The sequence below is a fragment of the Chelon labrosus genome, assembly GCF_963514085.1.
Source record: "Chelon labrosus genome assembly, chromosome: 8".
NCBI lineage: Eukaryota > Metazoa > Chordata > Actinopteri > Mugiliformes > Mugilidae > Chelon > Chelon labrosus.
The window spans coordinates 26,081,627-26,096,330 of NC_140358.1; the positions used below are offsets into that span (position 1 = coordinate 26,081,627).

Sequence of the window (14,704 nt, forward strand, 5' to 3'; positions counted from 1 at the left end):
GCAGTGGCACATCGCTGTCAGTGTTAAAAAGACGACAGAACAAACATAATAATAATATAAAAAAAAAAAAAAAAAGCATTGGTATGTTTCAAACTTTGATAAAACATGGATGGGATACAAAGTGAATAAAACAAATGCATGTCTGTCATTTTTGCTCTTTTAAAAGTGCATACACTGTTTATTAAATAGCATTACATTAAATTAAAAATGATAGTTTGCATGAATACATGAAGAAGGCTGTAACAGATGTAGGCACGTCGAAGTATCAGTTCACATAAGCCTCAGGCAGCGATCAACAATCCTCCCTAGGTATTATTTTTGAGGTCTCCCACAGATGGAAAAAAAAAAAAAAAAAAAACAATGATCTAGGATATTTATGCAGATGAAAACAGTTGCTTTGGCACATTCCCTCCAACGTCTGCATGACGAATGGCATTCAAGACATCTGAAACAGCACAGGAATGATTTGGGTTAAGGTTTTGTTTTGGAGGAAAACATCTGCTTGTCCAGATTGAAGCATTCTTCACGTAGGTCTGATTTAACTCTTCTAATGACGGTTCTATAGAGTGCAACTGTATTTTTAGACTTATTAACCTGTGAATGACCAGACAAGCCAAAAGCGTACGCTATCACCCCTGCATCGATTTACACGTCTATACACATGCTTGATGTATTTCAACAACAGCCCATACTGAAGGATTATTTTTTTGAAAGCGTCTCTTACCAGCTATAATGGAGTCTCCTTTTTGTAGTTAAACCCAGGGTCCGATCCTTCAATCTGCAGTTTCAGGGCTTGTTTAAGGCTTAGCTCTGTTTCCCCTATGGGATAGTTCTCTAGAACATCCTGGTGGCCTCTGTTCTGCACAGTCCGTGGAACTGACACCCTACTCAAGAAAACCTGATTGCCCTGTAGGTGATAGTTGGGGTTGGTCATGATCCCATTTCTCCTCTTCTCAGAACAGCTCTGCTGCTGGATGAAGAACTGATCTTGGCATTGCCCCCTTTCCTGCTGAATCGAACTACCGATCATGATCTTACAATGAGGGTCCTTTACTGCAATGTGGGCTACTGATTTGTTCAGGGCGATCCTCTTGTCAAACTGCGTCATCTCGTACTCCAAAACCTGACCTTGGGTTGAGCCGCTGTTCTTGACTTTCTTCTTGTCTCCCAGTGCTGCTTTGCTATTCGACGTCCCGTTGCCGGTTTTAGTTCCCTTTGCTGACTTCAGACTAGGTTTCAACTGAGACCAGTCAAAGTCACTGGATGGAGATGACGGTTGCTGACCGATGGATTTTGTCGTAGAGGAAGGGGACACAATAGACTGTCTGCTCCGGCTGCGAGGCAGTGAGTGCTGCTGAATTTGTTCTGTAAATGTCAGTCCATGAAAACTGTCAATCGGCACAGTCTGCGCTGTGGCTGTAGACGACGTGGTTCTCAACGACGAGTTCTTTGAGCTCTTGAGGGAGTTATTTGACAGGGAGGATTTCTGTCTATCAACGGTTGAGTCAGGAGATTCTGATGGTGAGCTGAACGCATGGACAGGCCCGTTGGTTAGACCGCGTCCAGTCGACTGCATATCTCCTGCCCCAGTGCTGCCAGAACTACTTGATTTGATGGTGAGGGACTGCATTTTACCAGTCACTGCCAATGGTGTTTTCTCTTCCATGGTATGTACTGGGGAGGGGTTGCAGCCGTTAAGGGTTGTGGCTCCATATTTTTCCAGAAGTTTTATGATCATTGAATGGCCACCTTTGGCTGCCACCCTCATTGCTGTTCGTCCAAACTGATCCGCGTGGTTGGGGTCTGCGCCGTTTTCCAGAAGTATCTGCACAACTTCGATGTGACCCTCCTGGGCAGCTATGCCTAGTGCTGTCGCTCCCTGGTTGCATGTATGATCCACATGGGTGCCATTCTCTATCAAAAACTGCACGACTTTTGTGTGGCCTTGCCACGCAGCCGACTGGAGGGCAGATCGCTTCTCATTGTCACAGGCATTCACATCAGCATGATAGTTAATCAGCAGCCTCGCCATTTCAACATGCCCTTGCCAGCAGGATACGTGGAGGGCTGTTCTCCCCTCAGTGTCACAAGCCTCCACATTTGCTCCATTTTCAAGGAAATACTCTGTCATGGCCAGCTGATTTTCAAGTGCCAGTATGTAGAGTGTTGGGCGTCCGTCTGCATCTTTGTAATCTATATCAGCATCGTGGCTCAGTAGCAGTTCAACAATGTCCCTGTGACCTTCTAGTGCAGCTACCCTGAGAGCATTCCTCCCATCATACCCCCTCTGGTCGATGCATGACTTGTTTTCCAGAAGAATTTGCACACAGTCGTAGTGTCCCTCTTGTGCAGCTAATATCAGGGGTATTCTACCATCATTATCTACCTCCGTGCAACGAGCTCCTTGTTCAATAAGGGCATCGCACACTTGGCGGTGGCCCTCAAACGAAGCCATGTGTAGCGGGGTCCAGCCTGCATCGTCCCTGTGATTCTCATCCAGACCTCTGTCCAGCAGAGTTCTGACCACCTCCACGTTTCCCTGAGCAGACGCAATGCTCAGCACAGTCCTTCCCTCACTGTCGATGCTATCAACAGCAGCCCCCCAGAATAGTAATGTGTTGACGACAGATGCGTGGCCCATTGACGCTGCAGCCAGAAGAGGGGTGCGGCCATTGTTATCAGTGTGATCAACATCGGCTCCACCTTCCAAAAGCAGATCTACTACATCTACATGTCCTTCATAGCCAGCCACGAGGAGAGGAGTCATGCAGTCTTTGTCACAGTGGTCAACCTCTGCTCCTCTGTCGATCAAAAGGCTCACAACTGACGCATGGCCTTTACTAGCGGGAACACAGAGAGCAGCGACTGAAAGGGCAGTCCGCCCATCGACATCTTCATGATTAACTTCGGCCCCGTGGTCCAGTAGGTGCTCAACAATCTCTCTGTGTCCCATGTACGCTGCAGCAATGAGAGCTGTTCTTCCTTCATTGTCTGCTTTGTTGACCTCAGCTCCATGCTGTAGAAGGTTCAACACTATGTCTTCATGGCCCCCCCAAGCGGCAGCTCTCAAAGCAGTTCTACCGTCAGCATCGGCACAGTCCACCTTGGCACCGGCATAAAGCAGAGCGGACACAACTTCTGAATGTCCGCCCCAAGCTGCTGAGCGCAGGGCGGTCCATCCATCGTGATCGGTGTGGTTTATGTTGGCCTCACAGCCAATTAAGCAGTTGACCACTTTGGTATGGCCCTGCCTTGCAGCAAGCGTAAGTGCCGTTTGTCCGTGGTTGTCTTCCAGCTCCATGTTTGCCCCTCTAGATATGAGCAAGTTAACCACGTCGAGGTTTCCACTGTACGCAGCATTGCCCAGCAACGTTCTTCCACTGGAGTCGCACTGATTCACAGATGCCCCGTTGTCAAGTAATGTCCGTATTGAGTCCTCTCTTTCTAGGGCCTGCTGTACAATACATGAAGCGTGGTCGTCCTCGTTGTTGACATGAGCTCCAGCTTTGACCAGAAGTTGCAGAACCTCCTGTTCTCTTGGTATAGAGGTGCTCAGGGAGTCTTTAGCAGGGGTCCCATTCCAAACCATCCAAAGAGCCAGATTAAATGGCTCAATCTGCAAATTAGAATTGACAAGGTGCAGTGCAAATTCCTGCACTTCGAGTGGTTTGAGCTGCTTTGCCCGGCAAGTGTAACTCATGGCCAACATTCGGTGTCCCTCTGCTGCATTGCACAAGTACTTCTGGGTGCAATGCTTAACATCCAGTAGCCACTCTGCAAAACTGTAGTGAAAAAGGATTTTAGTATTCCCAAGGCCATCAACCAACAACTTGGAGAGAATGTCCATCTTTTTCTGAAACTCTTCCATAGTCAGTGTCATGTTTTTGGTCCAGACTGCGTGGTACAGTTCCTTGACTGTGAGCGGCCGGCAAGTTGCAAGGATTACGTTGAGAATCGGTTGGACTTTGGCAAACTGTTTTCTGACAAATAGTCTCTGGCAGAGCCACAGGTAGAGGCCGTTGAGAGTGCCAGGGATGTCACGGATCTCGCGGAGCATGATAAAGTTCTCCACCACGCCGTCCAGCACACGCTCCAGGTACAGGAAACACCCGCTGCTTTTAATGTGAAGTTGGTTGAGCATCTCGGCTGTCTCCTTGGTCAGGTGCTGCCTCAGGGCCTCCTCCTGATCCAGCCTGTGAAGGATGTACTGCTGCACATCCTTGACGATGTAGGCCTTGCGCAGATCATCAAGGCTGATTTTGCGGAATCCTGAAATAAAAGAAAATTGCATTAGACGAGTCAGACAGAGAAATAAATTGGTCTGTATATATAAGACTGCAAAGGATAAATTTACCAATGACAGTGGTTGTAGTAATAACTGATGAGTACCGCTACTCTCCCCAATGCTGGGCACGTCTGACCTTGAGATCATACCCGGTATTTGTCCACTGATCATGTACCTTTGGATAATTAGGTTAAGCCAATTTTTAATTTCCTAAGCCATAAGATAATTAACAGTAAAGCCATGTTGTTAAAGGAAAGCCTTTCAGAGGAATTGAGAGCATAACCTCGCTGGCTGCTGGAAGCAAACATGATCAGCAGGTGTTCGCTATCAGCTCAGACCATAAAAACACAACGAAAACTAAATCATAGCAATTAGCGCACTGTACTATGTGTGCTGCAGGAGATATTGAGTTGTACTAATTTAGAATACGCCTGAGATAGGATTAGAAAATATATATATAAAAACATGAACACTGAATTTATGAATATTACATTAGGCTCTTCTTGGCTCACGCTCCCACTACACAAATGTATCATACTCATTATGAGAGAAAAAAAGAAAAAGGGAGCACCGGCCTTGGCAAAATGCTTACTAAAATAAATCAGAAACTGTCTAAAAGATAAAACATATAGTTTATTTCAACACTGAAACCAGCGTGATTGGTCATTCATTAACCGTAGAGTCGTAGAGTCAATCTGCTGTAGGCACTGAAGAACCAAAATGGAGGCGAGCAAGGGAGATATAATTTCCATGTCTGTAACACATCAGTGGGCTGTAAAACATTTCTCCAGTGTCTCACTTATTGTGCTACATGCTCCCACACAGACCTCTAGAAACCCTAGTGCAAAAAATAAATAAATAAATGATCACAGACGGTCTTAATGAATGATCTTTAATGGGAATTCCTCTCAGACGTGGAAAAATGGCTCCGTAATGGCCTCGGCTAATGGGCATAAAGTGAACTTTCCTCCATATTAAAACAATCTGTTCATGGTCTGTGCAGCCTGCAGCCCCGAGGGCAAGGACAGCATTTCTGCATACTTTTATTTACAGTTCCCATGGTTCTCGGGGGTTACTGGGACAGGAAAAAAATGTCACTAGAGGCCCTCTCAGTGTTGTTGACATACCGATTTTTTTCAAGCGGTCTACTATGGGAAAAGCATTTACTCCCAAAAATGGTGTGCTTCACCGCCATGCAGAGTTATCTAAACCAAGGTAATTACACATTTAATTTCTGGCTTCCTTATTATTCTCTCAACATTTTATGTACCGACAGGAGAGCCCTCGAAGATTTAGTTGGCAAGTAATGACAGGATTCGACACCAAGAACTTCATCGTCCTCAAATGTGATTGCTTTGATTATATAACAACTTATTCCCCCCGTACATAATATGAATCAGAGCCCATCACCGAGCCCGAGGCGCTGCTCTGTTCATCCGACTGCTATTGTGTGGGCCGAAAAGACTGTGAAATCTTATTCTGCACGGGCTCAGTGGTAACCACACACCTGGAAGCCAGATAACAAACCTGATGCGTTTAACAAGAGTTCCCAAGCAGGCGCTGACAGTTTGGACAACAGATCCTAGTAAACAGAAGGAGAGGTGGGTTTTCTTTATCACCTGCTTCTGAGTTTGTTTAAGATAAGCACACTCCCCTCACTAACAGCGCCTCACTATAATCTCTTTCCCTGTGTCCTTGGGGCCTTTGCTATATTTCAAACTGTGATGTGGAATTGGTTCCTAGATGAAATTAAAAGCATTCACACCTCAGATAAAATGAACATATTGAGTTGTAAACTCTGATACGTGACAAGAAGACAGAACAGTCACAGGTTGGACTTTAGGATAGGCACCGTGTAATAAAATATTTTATGTCGCAGATACTAGCCACAAGGGAGAACATATTAGCGGCTAATGACTTTATTGTTCTAGTACACAAACACATTTAAGCAGGATCTATGATCGACAAAGGGGGTTAATGGGTGTCCTGCCATCGGATGTCGCCCACTGATGTTGTACATAAATCAGGTTGTTTTGTGCTTTACATTCTCCACGGCAGCTTTGTCCACATTCTTTGTGGGCTACGCACAGATTTATTGATGTGGAACTACATCAAGTGACTTATAAGGTTTTTACCTGCGTTTGTTCCTACTGTTCATTCATTCATGCACACCAACAATCAAAGAGAGCAGGCGGTTTGCAGCGAAACAGTAAGATATAACAGAGAGTGTTCCTTAATGTTGCCCACGCTCAACAAACGCCACCACTTTGGGAAGGAAGTCAGGGAAAACACAGCCAGCCAGAGTCCTTGTTGCCCCCATGTGACTGTGCATATCCTTGACATTAGGCACTTTCGGACCACAAAGTTCGAGGGAACCTCTGAGGATAATTATCCACTGGGGAGATCCCCTGAGGGGGAAAAAAATAAAACATCCCTTCAAGGCCTACTGGTTGCTTTTGCACCACCAATAAGAATGCTTAAAAGATAAGAGCGGTTGTTTACACGGCTAACTGTTCCCAGTGTTTACACAGATATTTAAAGATGTGTTTGTCCAGTCACCAGACACTTATGTTACTCAAGGTTCCTCTTCTGCCTATTCTTAAATATCTCCCTAAAAGACCCTAAAATGGTCCTGCAGTGCAGACACACAGAAAGTTGAGTACTTTCCCCAAAATTTACACATACTATAAAAAAGTTACTGCAGTCTAACAAAGACCCTTAAGAACTACAATCATTCTCAGTTCCTGCAGTATGGACACAGAGAACAAGGGCTTTCTCCACACCTTACAGGAACTATGAAAAAGAAGTTTGTGCAGTCTAAAAATACACTGAAGAACTACAATCATTGTCAGTTCCTGCAGTATGCATACACAGAAATCAGGGGTACTTTCTTCACACCTTACCGGAACTATGAAAAAGTTCCTGCAGTCTACAGGATCCCAAAGAACTACAATCATTCTAAGTTCCCACAGTATGGATACACAGAAAAGGCGTACATTTTCCACACCCTACAGGAACTATGAAAAAGTTCCTGCAGTCTAAAAAAAGCTACAATAATTCTCAGTTCCTACAGTGCAGACACGCAGAAATAATTCGGCTACCTTCCCCAGATCTTACAGAAACAATGAAAAAGTTCCTGCAGTCTTAAAAAAAAAAAAAAAAAGCCCCCAAAGTACAACAATAATTTCCAGTTCCTGGCACATAGAAAGGGAGGTACTTTCTTCAGACCTTAAAATGTACTATATATTAAAAAAAAAGTTCCTGCAGTTTCTGTGGTCTAAAAGGACCTGAAGGACCTGAAGAACTACAATCATTCCTGCAGTATGGACACAGAAAAGGGGCTGCTTTTCTCAGGAACTATGAAAAAGTTCCTACAGTTCTACAATCTAGACTAGAACGAAATGTCCCAGTCAAAATCATTTTGTTAAAATATTTATATCTAGAGGCGTGAGTGAATATACCAGAAAGGATGGCTGTGGAAGTGGTTTGAACCAGTAAAGCCATAAAGAATCACTCCTGGCATTGCACCATGTAACTGCCTGATAATTACAGCAACTCAATGACCCTAACCCACTTTCAGTCTGCCATTGTTTTCAGCGACCGTGTGGACTTTGCACACTCCCTTCACCTTCTCTTCTGCAGCTACATGACCTCTTGTGCCAGCTCCCACTCCGACCCTGGAGGAGTCACTGACACTACAAGAAGCAGCTTTCACGGTGAGCATGCAAAGCACCGAGGTTGGTAAAATGACTGCAGCAGGAGTACAAAAACAAAAACAACAACAGTGAATATTCGGTTCATATTTCAAACCTTTGCTTTAAAACCCCGACTGATTACTCATCTTGACGGATCCTGGGAAGAATTATAATGGGCTATCACAATGTCTCTGAGGTTACCTTAAGTTTTATTTCAAAGGAAACTGCAACGATTGAAGGCACCACATGATCCTAAAGTGCATTCCAGCTCTCTGTGTACTCACTTCTCTGGCTCAGACTTCAAGCATTAAAGATCAAATTTCAGCCTATCACACTATCATCAGAGGATTTCTCTCCTCGTTTTCTCCACGCCTCGGTTTGATGTCAGGTTCTTAACGCTGTTTTGTTTTGCTTGAAGGATAAACCTGCTTCCTTCCCCGTTTATTGACACACGGTATCAAATGTATTCCAGCCTCTGTTTTAAGGCAGACATCTGAAGTTTTGTGCTATATCCTCGTCTATGACTTTCAGATTCTGACGTCAAATGGCCGGTCCTCACGCTTCTTCTGAACCAAATCCTTCTTTGGACATTCTGGGTTTGCTCCAGCTGGGACAGGAAACTCGCTAGCTCGGAAGGGGAAAGAGGCCACTAAAGGGAAAACTAAGGACAAAAAAAATAAAGACCTAAGGGGTGCAGAGGAGTACCTAACTCTAGCTAGTGACTCCAGCAAAGTGTGACATCTAATATCTTGTCTTGATTCCGATTTGTTTTATTTGCAGTGGGACAAAGGAAAAACATCGGGTGTGCATTACAGCCCAATTCTGGCGATGCTACTCTATCATGAATATTTTCTCTGGGGAACAGCAGAAAAATGCTTCTGCACTGTAGTTTATGATAAACAGTGTCTCCTACATTCCACGGTCGCTGACACACCAATTATGAAGATACAGTGAGAAGGAAAGCTGGAGGAGGAGATAGAAATTTGACTGCAGACACCATGAAATAAAGCACTTGCCTGGATTTATAAAAATCTATTCTACGGACGGTCACGTGATGACGCCGAGTAAGATGGCTGCTTAGGCTGAGAGCTGCGGCACCACCCTTTGACATTTTGTGTGAATATATCGGCTTTTGCATTTTTTTCCCACATTTTTCTCTCACAAATTGCCGATTGTAACTTTTTCCCACCACCGATATGCCGAATAACCGGAAAAATGATGCAAGTGCATCTCAACAACAACAGAGCACCAGGGCTAACGCTAGCCTTAGAGCTAACCCGGCCTCTCCTGTTGCGCCTGCCCGGCAGCCCGTGGATGAGTCAACTTCCATTGCTAAAATACATGAGCTTCTTCAGGAACTATCAGAGTCTCAAACGAAAATCCTCAACGACCAAACCAAACACTTTGCAGACATCCGCAAAGACGTGTCAGAAACGAGAAGAGCTGTCGAGGCGGTCGAAGCTAAATTAGCTGACGTGCTAACCAGGATGACTAGCGCCGAGGCTCGTTTGGACATGCTAGAAGAAGCAGAGAGGCAGCGGTGCGACTCGCCCCCGGCTGCGGCTTCTGAAGTTGAAAGGCTGAACGCCAAGCTAACTGAGTATGAGGACCGGGAAAGGCGAGTTAATCTACGCATTTATGGATTCCCAGAACGGGTTGAAGATAAAGATGCTATATCGTTTTTGAGAGATACCCTCCCTGAAATCCTCCGAGATGACTTCCAAGGGGGTCTGGATTTGGAGCGTGCCCATCGATCGTTATTGCCAGCTAAGCCCGGAGCCCCCCCAAGGCCTTTCATCGTGCGCTTCCTGAGGTTTCAACAGAAGGAGCGGGTGAGACAACTGGCGAGAGAAATCGGAGACGTCCGTTGGCAGAATCACAAAATAAGCTTCTATCAAGATTTCTCCAAGGCCACGCAGGAGCGACGACACTCCTTTCTGGAGTGTAAACGTCTGCTTCACTCAGCTAAAATCCCGTTTGGCATCGGGTATCCAGCTGTGCTTTCATTCACAACAGCAAGCGGGGTAAAGCATCGTTTTGATGACCCCAAGAAGGCTCTGAGATGCATCAAAAACCTGTAAGTGACACTGACTTCAAATGACCCCCCCCATCCCCCGTCAGGGTGACCTGGGTAAGACAACGTGATTTATGTTTATCTTCATATCTTCAGCCCCCTCTCTGATGGACATTTAGATGAACATTTTTCGTTTCATTATATTGAAGATGGGAATGTTTTGTTTTGTTTTGCTCCTTCATCCCAGCGTCATCACTATTGTTTTTATTGGCATAATCTATAGGCCATATGTGTACATCAGTAGGTGTGCATTCATACTGTATCTGTGCCTAGGCTACAAGTGATGTGGATCCACGGGGTGTGTATGTGGGATGGGGAGCTTGTCCAAAGATGTCACAGACTGCTAAAGGTGCCACATAATGTTTACAAACCAGATGTGTTATTGCTAGAAGAGGGGGGAAAAAAAAAAAAAAAAAAAGTTCACACTGCTGCTATTTTTGATATTTGATAATTGGTGGTGTTGCTGCCTTACTTGAGTGGCCAGAAACTCATAGTTCTCTGAGTTAGTTGTCCGGTTGTGGACTTGTCAGGAAGGTTTGAAAGTACTTTTCTTCTTCACCTTCCTTTGCTCTTTTTGGTGTTTTTGATGTTTTTTGTCCTTTCTTGTTTTGGGGTGTTTTTTTTTTTTTTTTTTTTTTTTTTTTTGGATCCAGACTTCTCTCTTACTACTATGGAGGCAACTTCATCTATTTTTTATTTTTTACAACTTCTTTTAGCGTATGACTGCTCTTAATCTCATTTCAGTCAATGCCAGGGGTCTTAACATTCCACATAAAAGAACTACTGTACTAGATTTTCTCCGCAAGAAAAATATAGATTTTGCTATGATTCAGGAATCACATCTTTTATCCAAAGATGCGGGTCGCTTAGCTAATAAGTTTTATCACCCCATTGCAACTTCTTCTGCATCTACTAAATGTAGAGGAGTAATGGTACTGTGTAAACGAAAACTGAAATTTGATATGATTGACTCTTGGGCAGACGATGCGGGTCGGATGGCCATTGCCAAAATCCGTATGGATGGGAAAAACATTGCACTTATTTCTGCTTATGCCCCTAACGCATTTGATGCCGCTTTTTATGGATTATTAACTAAAGCTTTGCTTGATCTCACAGGATTTCATTTAGTTCTAGGGGCAGATTTCAATGCGGTTTGGGACAGCAGTATGGACAAAACGGGCGGCATTGAGACCAGAGACCAACGTCTTGCATCCGAGGCGCTACGCCAGTGGGCAGCTGATACAGGCATGGTTGATATTTGGCGTATGTTAAACCCTTCTCTAAAAGACTTCTCATTTTACTCAGGGAGACATAAATCCTTTTCGAGGTTAGATTTTATCTTCGCCTCCCAAGATTTATTTCAAAATATTCAAAATGCGCATTATATTCCAGTTACCTGGTCTGACCACAAACCAATACATTGTTCGGTTACTGTTCGTCCATCTTCTACTAAAGCCCCTAGGTGGCGCTTTAACTCATCCTTACTTCGAGATGAAACATTTAAAACTCAGTTTGAAAGCAATTTTAGCGAATTTCTGGAGTTTAATGTCGGCTCTGTTTCTGATCCTAGAATACTTTGGGAGGCAGTGAAGGGCTTTATAAGAAGCAACACCACCTTATATGCCTCAACACGAAATAAGGAGCGCTCGGCCAAATTGGAGGCTTTAGAATTAAAATATGCAACTCTTGATGCCACCTTGCAACATAATTTTAATGATCATGCAGCCCTACAGAAAGAAATGATTAAAAAAGAGATTAACTCTCTTCTGAAACGCCGTTCAGAATTCCTCATGCACAAAACGAGGCAAACTTACTATTTTAACTCCTCTAAACCCAGTCATCTCCTAGCAATGAAGCTTCGAAAGGATGAGCACTTTGCTGATATTTTTTGCATTAAAGATAAAGATGGCATCATACAATCTGACCCAAAAAAAGTAAATGCTTCTCTTGCCTCCTTTTATCAGGAGCTGTATAGTTCGGAAAATCATTTTGATAAACATGCCTGCAATAATTTCTTAAATGACATTAAATTATCTCGCCTTAGCGAAGATGACTCTGTAAAACTAGATGCCTCTGTTACTTTACAGGAGTGTGAAGCAGCCGTCAGAGACATGCGTAAAGGTAGATCACCAGGGCCGGACGGAATCCCACCCGAATTTTATCTTACTTTCTGGCCTTTGATTGGTCCACTGCTAGTGGACATGATCCAATATTCAATAGAAGTGGGTTCATTTTCGAGAGATGTTAATTCGGCTTTAATCTCACTCCTTCTTAAAAAGGGAAAGGATCCGGTCGAGTGCTCCAGTTACAGGCCCCTTTCACTTTTAAATGCAGATTTAAAGGTTTTTGCCAAATTACTGGCCCGGCGGCTTCAAGGCCATATGACAGAGTTGGTTCACAGTGACCAAACAGGGTTTATAAAGTCTAGATTGGCAACGGATAACGTTAGACGACTATTGCATGCTATAGATGGTGCTCAAACCTTGAGTTCCCCTGCTGCTGTTCTTTCACTAGATGCGATGAAGGCCTTCGACCGCCTCGAGTGGCCCTTTCTATGGTCAGTGCTTGAGTTTATGGGATTTGGCATGCCGTTCATTAATATGATTAAGGTGCTGTATAAAAACCCAACAGCCGTGGTGCTTTCAGGCAAAACTAGCTCTCCTCCCTTTGCTATATCGAGGGGATCGAGGCAGGGCTGTCCTCTCAGCCCTCTGTTATTCGCCCTTTCTCTTGAACCACTGGCACAGGCCATCCGTATATCTCCCACAATTTCTCCAATTACCATTAGAGGAACACACCATCACATTTCGCTTTATGCTGATGATGTTTTATTGTATTTAAACAACCCAGTGCAATGTATCCCACATGTTTTGTCAACCTTTGAAGATTATGGCAAGCTTTCCGGTTTTAAAATAAATTGGCAGAAATCAGCCTTGCTCCCTTTGAATCAGGCCATGTGTAATGTTTCTATCCCTGCATCCATTCCAGTTTCTAAAAACTTTATTTATCTGGGGATTGATATCTACTCTTCTGTACAGACAATAGCTAAAAACAATTTTGGTAATACACTTAATAAAATCATTGCAGATCTGGACAGGTGGTCTAACCTGCCAAATTCACTCCGTGGCAGGGTAGCTATAATTAAAATGAATATTCTGCCCAGAGTCAATTTTGTGAGCTCAATGCTCCCCCTTCCTCCGCCCCCTCAATATTGGTGTAAATTACAATCAGCTATAACAAAATTTATTTGGCGTGGTAGACGACCCCGCATTAATCTCACCACAATGCAGCGAGAAAGACAAGCCGGCGGTTTGTCTCTCCCAAACTTTAAAATTTATAAGTGGGCCTTTACACTTCGACCTTTATTAACTTGGTTTCAACCTAATGCTCAGGTATCATGGCGTGCCCTAGAGGAGCAGATACTAGCCCCATATTCGTTTGCTAGCTTTTTGCATTCTAACATTTCAGTCCACCAATGTCGTTTAAGATTTGGTTCCATAATTTCATATTTATTATTTGTATGGAGGAGGGTGGAGAAGTTAGTTGGTTGTTCTTCTGGATGGGGCCCACATACTCCAATATTTAACAATGATAGATTGTTGATCGGAGGTCAACACATTCGTTTTCCTGACTGGGAAAGAAAAAACATTTGTACACTTAACGATATCTTTGGGGAAAAGGGGTTACTTACCTTTCAGGACATTTGTATTAAATATGGTATAACGTGTACCTCCTTTTTCTTTTATTTGCAACTGAGATCTACCTTAAAAAACAATGGTATTTCATTACAGAGCCCTCTTGTAACACACCCAATCCGCAAATTGTTCGACTCTGCTAGAAATACAAGTGGTTTTGTTTCAAGACTTTATTGGTTTGTGTTGCGACACTCTTACAGACCTCTGGCATTAGATAAAACATGGAGGAAAGATATCCCAAATTTGAAAGCTACATTTAATTGGGATAGAGTATGGGTTGATGTAAGTTTAGCATCCAGAAATCCTGACCATCAACAAATACACTATAATTATATACATAGAATATACTTTACTCCTAGGAAGCTTCATTTGATGAAAGTTATAAATGATCCTACATGTACGTTATGTTCTTCCAAAGTGATCGGCAGTTATTTTCACATGTTCTGGGAGTGCACACCAGTGGCGGAATACGTTTATAAGTATGGGTATATATGAATACGTGGCTTATGATTTATTGTTGTATTATTGACTTGTACCTGTAAGTTTTTTCAGTATAAAAAATAAAATAAAAAGTTGATCACAAAAAAAAAAAAAAAATCTATTCTACGAGCAAGAAATAAACGAACAGACCGGCCGAGAGCCTCCAGTCAGAACGCAGCCGAAAGACTTTTTCCTTCGCTAACCGTACATGGAGGGAGATGACCTACAATTTCCACTTAAGTCATGAATAGATATCACTTCACTGGATGTCAACTGTGAAGTCGTGGCATTATTACTGCCCCACTCCTGCCGATAAAGCACTAAAACAACCGCAGGGTGAAGTCATCCAATCTGCAATGGATGACTGTGGTGTAACAGGAACTACTATTAAGTACTACACAAGAATGCATGAACTCTCATTGGCTACGAATGCCCAGGCGCCTTCCAAGAAACATTTTCTATCCAAATCCCCGGC

General features: G+C 43.6%; 1 protein-coding gene across 2 annotated transcripts in view; it reads right to left on the minus strand.

Annotated features, from left to right (window-relative positions):
- Positions 1 to 323: 323 nt before the first annotated feature.
- The window catches only part of ankrd50 (ankyrin repeat domain 50), a 42,154-nt gene continuing 27,773 nt past the window's right edge, over positions 324 to 14,704 (minus strand). The window contains exons 4-5 of one of the 2 annotated variants that reach the window (XM_084549848.1): positions 725 to 4,269; positions 324 to 445 (exon numbers count right to left, since the gene is read on the minus strand). In XM_084549848.1, the coding sequence (XP_084405974.1) occupies positions 728 to 4,269 (3,542 nt within the window). In that variant the 3' untranslated portion in view covers positions 324 to 445; positions 725 to 727. Of the gene's footprint in view, positions 4,270 to 14,704 lie in introns of both variants that reach the window. The other variant, XM_084549847.1, reaches the window with a different exon arrangement.